Source organism: Mandrillus leucophaeus, unplaced genomic scaffold (assembly GCF_000951045.1).
Source record: "Mandrillus leucophaeus isolate KB7577 unplaced genomic scaffold, Mleu.le_1.0 Scaffold332, whole genome shotgun sequence".
Classification (NCBI taxonomy): Eukaryota; Metazoa; Chordata; class Mammalia; order Primates; family Cercopithecidae; genus Mandrillus; species Mandrillus leucophaeus.
This window is the reverse complement of record NW_012103499.1, coordinates 381950-392525: the sequence shown is the minus strand read 5'-3', so window position 1 is coordinate 392525 and position 10576 is coordinate 381950. Positions and strand designations below refer to the sequence as shown.

Below are 10576 nucleotides of genomic sequence, written 5' to 3'. Positions count from 1 at the left end.
GCTAAGTCTTTTTTTTTTTTTTTTTTGAGACAGAGTCTTACTCTGTCGCCTAAGGCTGGAGTGCAGTGGCGCGATCTTGGCTCACTGCAACCTCCACCTCCCGGGTTCAAGCAATTCTCCTGCCTCAGCCTCCCAAGTAGCTGGGATTACAGGCACTTGTCACCATGCCTGGCTAATTTTTGTATTTAACCAGGCGTGGTGTCAAGTGGAAACAGGGTTTCATCATATTGGTCAGGCTGGTCTGGACCTCCTGACCTCAGGTGATCCACCCACCTCAGCCTCCCAAAGTGCTGGGATTACAGGTGTCAGCCACCGCGCCCACCATCTTATATGCTGTCCATCATTGACTAAAATGTCATTATGCTGCACATGACTGTATTTATATTGTGTACATGAAGTTCTTTTTTAATGATTTATTTTTCAGGGTGGTCAAGATGTTAAAAAGAAAGTTCACCTAAGTGAAAAAATTCACCCTTTTATCAGGTCTGTTGGAAAAGTCTCCATACACTTTAAGGTGTCTCATTTATTGGCATGTGCCTTTAGAGTTAACTTGCTATCAATTTTCACTGCTGGGTAGCGTTTTATAATAATAATAGCTATGGTTAATTGAGTGCCTATTTTATGCTGCAGTATTCCTAATAGGTGCTTTACAGATGTTCTCATTGCTCTTCACAAAAACCCCACAAGAGACTTGATGGTATCTCCATTTATAGATAAGGAAAGTGAGTTTTAGAGAGATTTTATAATAAGCTTGGCATCACACAACAAGTTAGTTGTTTTTTTTGTTGTTTTTTTTTTGAGACAGAGTCTTGCTCTGTGGCCCGGGCTGGAGTGCAGTGGCCGGATCTCAGCTCACTGCAAGCTCTGCCTCCCGGGTTTACGCCATTCTCCTGCCTCAGCCTCCCGAGTAGCTGGGACTGCAGGCGCCCGCCACCTCGCCCGGCTACTTTTTTTTTGTATTTTTTAGTAGAGACGGGTTTTCATCGTGTTAGCCAGGATGGTCTCGATCTCCTGCCCTCGTGATCCGCCCATCTCGGCCTCCCAAAGTGCTGGGATTACAGGCTTGAACCACCGCGCCCGGCCTAACAAGTCAGTTGTTAAATTTAGGATTCATGCCCTGGTCTGCCTGACTCCAAAGCCCATGCTTTTTCCAGTGAATTCACTACTTCTCTAGGATAGTGGAAAAAACCTTATATTAGAAGTAAAAATTTCTATTCTGCCATGTACTATGATCTTGATAAAATATTGCTGCCTCCATTTCCTTATCTCTATGATGGGAAGAACAACATCCACTCTACCTGTCTCACAGTTGTATCAATGATTAAGTGAAAGAGTTAAATGTGATGCATATTTGTGAACTGCAAACATTATATGATTGTTGAGATATTAATACAAGCAATTCTCAGTGGAAAGTGTAGGCTGCATCCCACATTCTACTACTGATGTATTATGGTGTCCTGGGTTGGTTACTTTCTACCCTTATTGCGTATATTAACCTTCTAAGTTGTGAGGTTTAAAAAGTAAACATTTCTGGTATACATATTCTGTGCCAGGTTCTATGCCAGGTTATTTTCCCTTAAAGTGTCTCATTTAATTATAATCCTGCAAAGTTTGGTATTCCCATTTTACCTAATTAAGTTCTAAAAATGTCATGAAAATAAGCAGTAGTCTTCCCTACAATGGCAGCAATACCTATGTGGCATATGTGTTACTAATAGTGTTGGGACTCTGTTGTTATTGTTGTTCCTACAGAAAATCTATTAACATAATAAAAAAATACTTTGAAGAATATGCCTTGGTTAATCAAGATATTCTCAAAAATAAAGAAAGCTGGGATAAGATTTTAGCCCTTGTTCCTGAAAATATCCTTTCCCTTGATCATTTCTGTGTGAGCTAGTTGTTTTGATCTGTGATATTATAAATGTTAGATATGTCTGCTTGTAAGTTCTCATATACTTATGAGTTTAATCTTTTTTATACAAAATATCTCTTGTATTTCTGGATTTTAGTATTATTGGAACACAATAAAAAATGGGGCCATGTTGCAAATCAGTTTTCTCATTTTGGAAGTTGGTCCTAGAATTAATGGCTAAAGAATGGTGAATCACGTAGTCAAAACACATGCAGACCAGGGAAAACTTTACACCATACCTTATAGTTATTTTGGCATTCTTTTTGTTATATCATCACTGTATTTTTACTATGGAAGATTTCAGTGATACAACTGGTGTTGGTTTGTTTTTGGGGTTTTTTTTGTTTGTTTGTTTGTTTGTTGAGACAGAGTCTCACTCTGTTGCCCAGGCTGGAGTGTGCAGTGGTGCGATCTTGGCTTACTGCAACCTCTGCCTCCCAGGTTCAAACGATTCTCCTGCCTCAGCCTCCCAAGTAGCTGGGACTACAGGTGCCCGCCACCGCACCCGGCTAATTTTTTGTATTTTTAGTAGAGACAGGGTCTCACCATGTCGGCCAGGCTGGTCTCAAACTCCTGACCTCAAATGATCCACCCACCTTAGCCTCCCAAAGTGTTGGGAATACAGGCATGAGCCACTGTGCCCAGCCGAATACAGCTATTGAGTTTAACATTTGTGGGGTGGGTTGTTTGTTTGTTGAGATAGAGTCTCACTCTGTCACCCAGGCTGTAGTGCAGTGGCACAATCTCCGCTCACTGCAACCTTCACCTTGCGGGTTTAAGCAATTTTCCTGCCTCAGCCTCCAGAGTAGCTACGATTACGGATGTGAGCCACCATGCCCTGCTGATTTTTCTATTTTAAGTAGAGATGGGGTTTCACCACGTTCACCAGGCTGGTCTCAAACTCCTGACCTCACGTGATCCACCCACCTCAGCCTCCCAAAGTGCTGGGATTACAGGCTTGAGCCACCATGCCCGGCCAACATTTACATTTTAAGGAACATTAATAACTGCTTTCTAAGTATTTATAAGATACCCTTGTGGTAATACATACTTAAAACTAAGTTGTTCATTGATGGCCCCTAAATGAGTCTGTTCCTTAATGACCCATCACTAATTCATGATGAACTTCAACAAGGCTTCCAAAAGTCTCACAATTCACTTCAGCGTTGGGAGCACTTGAAGAAAGTAGCCAGCAGATGTCAGGTATGTTCCACTGAAATCTGTATTACAGATATAATAATGCAATTCTTAATTAAATTGATTGTTTTGCCTAGTCAGTTAAAGATGGTTGAAGATCTTTTTTTTTTTTTTTTTTTTTGAGAGGGAGTGTCACTCTGTCGCCCAGGCTAGAGTGCAGTGGCCAGATCTCAGCTCACTGCAAGCTCTGCCTCCACCCGCCACCTCACCCGGCTAGTTTTTTGTATTTTTTAGTAGAGACGGGGTTTCACCGTGTTAGCCAGGATGGTCTCGATCTCCTGACCTCATGATCCACCCGTCTTGGCCTCCCAAAGTGCTGGGATTACAGGTTTGAGCCACTGCGCCTGGCCTGAAGATCATTTTTTTAACTTTCTTTAAAGAAATCCTCAACAGTTCCTGCTGATCCTCATGTTGGCCTTGTATCTGCTTTTAGAATAACATCAAAAATGACAAATATGGACCCTGGCTGGAGTGGGAGATTATGCTCCAGTACTGTTTTCCACGGCTGGATATCAACGTCAGCAAAGGAATCAATCATCTACTGAAGAGCCCTTTTAGTGTTCATCCTAAAACAGGTACTACACAAGGGAACTAAGGGAAACTAAAAGAAAAATGAGTTACTATTTGCTTTAGTAAGCATGGCATTAGGTCTGAATATATATAATGTCTATGATTTAAAGGTAGAAGAATTGCTCTGTCACCTAATACCTAAATTATTTTATATTGTCAGTTAAGTAGCTACCAGATTAGTTTCTACTATGTAACTGTTTTTCAGTTGGGTTTCTGAGGCTCCATATTAGATTTGAAGAGGACCGTCAAAATCTTAGGACAACAACTCTCATTGTACGGATGAAAAAACGGTGGCCCAAGATGTAACTTATCCAAGGACATAAAAAAAAAATTGTGTGTGGCCATATGTGGTGGCTTGCTCCTGTAATCCCAGCACTTGAGGAGGGCAAGGTGGGCAAATCACTTGTGCCCCAGAGTCTGACACCAGCATAGACAACATGTCTAAACCCCCTTTCTACAAAAAATACACAAAGTAGCTAGACATGGTGGTGCATGCCTGTAGTTCCAGCTACTCAAGAGGCTAAGGCAGGAGGATCACTTGAGCCTGGGAAGTTAAGGCTGCAGTGAGCTGTGATGGTGCCACTGCATTCCAGTCTGGGCGACAGAGTGAGACCTTGTCTCACAAAAAAAAGAAAAAAAGAAAGAAATGCAATGAACTCTACTCCTAGCACTGACAAAAACAAAAATTTTTTTTTTCGAGACAGAATCTCACTCTGTCACCCAGGCTGGAGTGCACCGATGCAGTCTCGGCTCACTGAAGGCTCAATCTCCCAAACTCAAGCAATCCTTCTGCCTCACCCTGCTGAGTAGCCGGTACTACAGGCACGTGCTACCACAGCCAGCTAATATTTTGTAGACAGGGTTTTGCCATATTGCCCAGGATGGTCTTGAACTCTTGAGGTCAAGCAATTCACCTGCCCCAGTCTCCCAAAGTGCTGAGATTACAGACATGAGCCACTGCACCCAGCCTCATGTCATTTTTGAGATATGTTAAATTCTGTATGGTATCCTAGGTGGGGTTAAAAGAGTAGAATAATTTCTATTTTATTTCCAGAATGCTTTTTAAAGGTATCTGACATGTGGGTATCTGTATTGATCTCAAAAAAAACTAAGCTAATGTAAATATAATATTTCCATCTATTTTGTTCTATTTTTAGGACTTATTGAATCTGAGATTGTCCTGAACTTAAATATAGAATATTTAAATATACTTTATTTCTAAATATAGAAATAAAAGTAGGGATAAGAGCAACTGGGAAATAGCTCTTATTGAAACAGTCTTCACATTTGCTTTTTGGTGTTTTTGGTTTTTTTTTTTTCGAGACAGAGTCTCACTCTGTCACCCAGGCTGGAATGCAGTGGCGTGATCTTGGCTCACTGCAACCTCCGCCTCCCAGGTTGAAGCAATTCTCTGCCTCTCCCTCCCAAGTAGCTGGGATTACAGGCACCCACCAACACGCCTGGCTAATTTTTGTATTTTTAGTAGAGACGGGGTTTCACCATCTTGGCCAGGCTGGTCCTGAACTCCTGACCTCGTGATCCACCCTCCTCGGCCTCCCAAAGTGCTGGGATTACAGGTGTGAGCCGCTGCACCTGGCCAGTTGTTTTCTAAAGAGAAGTAAAAGGCATGCTGGACATGGTGGTTCACACCTGTAATCCTAGCAACTCAGGAGACTGAGGCAAGAGGATTATTTGAGGCCAGAAGTTGAAGGCCAGCCTGGGCAACACAGTGAGACCCCAACTCAACAAAAATTGAAAAACTGGCCAGGCCAGGTACAGTAGCTCACATCTATAATCCCAGCACTTTGGGAGACAACTGAGGTGGGAGGATCACTTGAGCCCAGGACTACAAGCCTGCAGTGAGCTATGACCATGCTACTATACTCCAGCATAGGTGACAAAGTGAGACCTTAACTCTTAAAAAAAAGTAAGGGCACAGCTAAGGTGAAAGTACTTTAATTTATATTTCTAAATACGGTTCTTAACAGATAAGTTTAACCCTTTGTCTAAGCCTTAGATAAAAAATTTTAGGCTGGGCGCAGTGGCTCACGCCTGTAATCCCAGCACTTTGGGAGGCCAAGGCGAGTGGATCACCTGAGGTCGGGAGTTCAAGACCAGTCTGACCAACATGGAGAAACCTCGTCTCTACTAAAAATACAAAAAATTAGCTGGGCCTGGTGGCACATGCCTATAATCCCAGCTACTAGGGAAGCTGAGGCAGAAGAATTGCTTGAACCTGGGAGGTGGAGGTTGCGGTGAGCCGAGATCGTGCCATTGCACTCCAGCCTGGGCAACAAGAGTGAAACTCTGTCTCAAAAAAAAAAAAAAAAAAAAAATTTAATGAAAAATAACTTATAGGAGACGCCTATAATGATTTATAGTCCACAATCATCAGTTTATAACTTTTGCTTCTTACAGGTCGCATATCTGTGCCTATTGATTTGCAGAAAGTGGACCAGTTTGATCCATTTACTGTTCCAACCATAAGGTATGTTTCAAATCATTGATCACTCCTTGTTTGTAATTGTTGTTCTGAATTTTAAATAAATTGGATTAGTCTCCTTCTTAGAGAATTAGTTGCATGGGAACGGTATATTTGGTTAGGGAAACCAAATAAGGTTCAAAGGTTAGATGATGATGCCCTAATAGAACAATACAAGCTTTTCACCTGCTGTTATATAAGAAAAAGATTTTAAGGTCAAATAAATTTAGGAAATTCTGACTTAAACAGATTAAAAGTATCTTTTGCTACAGTATTTCACGGTCTTTCATATGATAATATGCATGAAAAACTCCAAGAAGAGATCATGCTGTTTAGAATATCCCAAATTTAAGTTGACCACATAATTTTTTTACAGTAAATTTTATGGGATTCACATGCTATTATACACTGGATAATGCTGACCAGAAACCAACATTAAACTTCTCTTGTTCGTGGCCAGGCACGGTGGCTCATGCCTATAATCTCAACACTTTGGGAGGGCAGGGTGGGCGGATCACAAGGTCAAGAGATCGAGACCGTCCTGGCCAACATGGTAAAACCCTGTCTCTACTAAAAATACAAAAATTAGCTGGGCTTGGTGGCACATGCCTGTAGTCCCCGCTACTCGGGAGGCTGAGGCAGGAGAATCGCTTGAACCTGGGAGGCAGAGGTTGCAGTGACCCAAGATTGCACCACTGCAGTCCAGCCTGGCAACAGAGCGAGACTCCATCTCAAAAAAAAAAAAAAAAAATTCTCTTGTTCTGTTACTTGCAGCTTCATCTGCCGTGAATTGGATGCCATTTCCATTAATGAAGAGGAAAAAGAGGAGAATGAAGCTGAATCTGATGTCAAACATAGAACCAGAGGTAAGATAATATATTGAAGCTTCACTTTAATACAGAGTTTTTATATAGATATCCATCTGTCACTCCAATAATTAATTCTCTGATTCAGCCAGAATGGATCAGCATTTGTCCTGGAACTGTATACAATGTTTGTGTCCTTTCTTCAGCAGTTACCCAAGTGGTGTTACTGAATCCAGTCTGATTCAACACATATTTCCTAAACAACTTCTAAATGCTAGGATCTATACTGTAAGATTAAACTATCAATAAGTATGAATAATCAGTCTCTGAGATTCACCACCTATTTATTTAACAACTATTATATATGCAGTACTTTTGCTCTTTGTTTCTGATGCATATAGGTGGGTTTTATGGTAAACATATGTCTAAACTGTTTACCGAGTTGTATATTCAAGAATTTGAAGAAGCTGGCTGGGCGCAGTGGTTCATGCCTATAATCCCAGCATTTTGGGAGGCCGAGGCAGGCGGATCACTTGAGCTCAGGAGTTCAAGACCAGCCTGGCAACATGGTGAAACCCCGTCTCTGCTAAATATACAAAAATTAACCAGGTGTAGTGGAAGGCGCCCGTAATCCCAGCTAGCCAGGAAGGTGAGGCAGAAGAATCGGTTGAACCCAGGAGGCAGAGGTTGCAGTGAGCCAAGATTGTGCCACTGCACTCCATCCTGGGCAACAGAGGGAGACTGTCTCAAAAAAAAAAAGACAAGAATTTGAAGAAGCTAAGGAATTTCTATATCTTCTTGCTAATGGAAGGCAAATCTAAAACCTAAGAGATACTGCAGGCCAGGCACGGTGGCTCACACCTGTAATCCCAGCACTTTGGGAGGCCCAGGTGGGCAGATCACCTGAGGTCATGAGTTCAAGACCAGCCTGACCAACATGGAGAAACCCCGTCTATCCAAAAAATACAAAATTAGCCAGGTGTGGTGGCACATGCCTATAATCCCAGCTGCTTGGAAGGCAGAGGCAGGAGAATTGCTTGAACCCGGGAGGTGGAGGTTGTGGTGAGCCAAGATCGCGCCATTGCATTCCAGCCTGGGCAACAAGAGTGAAACTCCGTCTCAAAAAAAAAAAAAAAGAGAGAGAGAGATGCTGCATAGCAGCACTCCCCAACCTTTTTGGCATCAGGGACTGGTTTTGTGGAAGACAATTTTTGCACGGACTTCAAAGAGATGGGGAGGAGTTGGGGATGGTTCCAGGATGAAACTTTTTTACCTCAAATCATCAGGCATTAGATTCTGATAAGGAGTGCACAACCTAGATCCCTCACATGCGCAGTTCACAATAGGGTTCATGCTCCTCTGAGAATTTAGTGCTTCTGCTGATCTAACATAAGGCAGAGCTCAGAGAGTAATGCTTGCTAACCACTCACCTCACACCTGTAATCCCAGCACTTTGGGAGGCTGAGGCAAGAGGATCACTTGAGCCCAGGAGTTTGAGACCACCCTGGGCAACACAGAGAGACCCTGTCTCCAAAAAAAAATTAGCTAGACATGCTGGCATACACCTGTGGTCTCAGCTACTCAAGAGGCTGTTCGAGCCAGGAGGTTAAGGCTGCAGTAAGCCTTGATCACACCACTGTACTCCAGCCTGGGTGTCAGAGAGAGACCTTGTCTCAAAATAAAAATTATATGGCCGGGCACGGTGGCTCACACCTGTAATCCCAGCACTCTGGGAAGTCAAGGTGGGAGGATCACCTGAGGTCAGGAGTTCGAGACCAGCCTGGCCAACATGGTTAAACCCCATCTCTACTAAAAATACAAAAATTAGCCAGGCATGGTGGCGCACACCTGTAATCCCAGCTATTCAGGAGGCTGAGGCACAAGAATCACTTGAGCCCGGGAGGCAGAGGTTGCAGTGAGCTGAGGTCACGCCACTGCACTCCATCCTGGGCAACAGAGTGAGACTTCGTCTCAAAAAAAAAAAGTATAATTTCTTTCTTACTCTTTTTAAAGAACTATTATGAGGATTCTTAATTCCATGCAAACATAGGATACTACTAAAATCCAAATTTTACGTGAAACTCCTTTCTTAGTCATATTTTCCCGTTGGGTATCATAGGTTATGTAATTAAATGGATGAATAAAATTGTATATTCTTCCTTTTTTTTTTTTTAGAGAAAGAGTCTTACTCTATCACCCAGGCTGGAGTGCAGTGGTGCAATCTTGGCTCATTGCAACCTCTGCCTCCTGAGTTCAAGCAATTCTCCTGCCTCAGCCTCCCAAGTAGGTGGAGTTACAGGTGCCTGCCACCACGTCCAGCTAATTTTTGTATTTTTAGTAGAGATGGGGTTTCTCCATGTTGGTCAGGCTGGTCTCGAACTCACGACCTCAGGTAATCCACCTGCCTCGGCCTCCCTAAGTTTTGGGATTACAGGCATAAGCCACTGCACCCTGCCTATATTCAAATTTTTGTTATGTACATTTTTTAAACTATTTTATAAATCAAAGAATACTTAATGCAGGCCAGGCATAGTGGCTCATGCCTGTAATCCCAGCACTTTGGGAGGCTGAGGCGGGTGGGTCACCTGAGGTCAGGAGTTCCAAGACCAGCCTGGCCACATGGTGAAACCCTGTCTTTACTAAAAATACAAAAATTAGCCGGGCGTGATGGTGGGCACCTATAATCCCAGCTACTCGGGAGGCTGAGGCAGAAGAATCGCTTGAACCTGGGAGGTAGAGGTTGCAATGAGCCGCGATTGCCCCACTGCACTCCAGCCTGGGAGACAGAGCAAGACTCCATCTCAAAAAAAAAAAAACAAAGCATACTCAATGTAAAAACTTCTGAATCTCCAAAAGGCATGACCCGAGCCTGAGCAACACAGCGAGACTTTGTCTCTACTAAAAATAAAAAATTAGCCAGCTGTGGTGGCACCCCCTGTGGTCCCAGCCACTTGGGAGGCTGAGGTGGAGGATCATTTAAGGCATGGGCCGGGTGCAATGGCTCACACCTGTGATCCCAGCACTTTGGGAGGCCAAAGCGGGTAAATCACGAGGTCAGGAGTTCGCGACCAGCCTGACCAACATGGTGAAACCCCGTCTCTACTAAAAATACAAAAGATTAGCTTGGCGTGGTGGCGGGCACCTGTGATCCCAATAAGCTGGGAGGCTGAGGTAGGAGAATCACTTGAACCCGGGAGGCGGAAGTTGCAGTAAGCCAAGATCGCGCCACTGCACTCCAGCCTGGGCAACAGAGTCAGACTCTATCTCCAAAAAAAAATATATATATATATATCTCTCTCTCTCACTAAAAGACTTTTATGAAAGAGAGTGTCATATATCTCAATTTTTATTACATGCAAAAATAATATTTTAGTTGGGCATGGTGGCATGTGTCTGTAATCTCAGCACTTTCAGAGGCTAAGGCTGGGAGATCACTTGAGCTCAGGAGTTCGAGACCAGCCCGGGCAACAGAGTGAGACCTCGTCTCTACAGATACAAAAAACAAAAACAAAAAGGCCGGGCGTGGTGGCTCAAGCCTGTAATCCCAGCACTTTGGGAGGCCGAGATGGGCGGATCACAAGGTCAGGAGATCGAGACCATCCTGGCTAA

The 10576-nt window shown here is 43.3% G+C and overlaps 1 protein-coding gene across 1 annotated transcript in view; it reads left to right on the top strand.

Annotated features, from left to right (window-relative positions):
- The window catches only part of PRIM1 (primase, DNA, polypeptide 1 (49kDa)), a 22399-nt gene that overhangs the window by 8074 nt on the left and 3749 nt on the right, over nt 1–10576 (top strand). Inside the window, exons 6-11 of the mRNA XM_011988511.1 lie at nt 425–483; nt 1753–1862; nt 3024–3115; nt 3543–3684; nt 6098–6167; nt 6936–7027. Of these exons, the coding sequence (XP_011843901.1) occupies nt 425–483; nt 1753–1862; nt 3024–3115; nt 3543–3684; nt 6098–6167; nt 6936–7027 (565 nt within the window). The remainder of the gene's footprint in view (nt 1–424; nt 484–1752; nt 1863–3023; nt 3116–3542; nt 3685–6097; nt 6168–6935; nt 7028–10576) is intronic.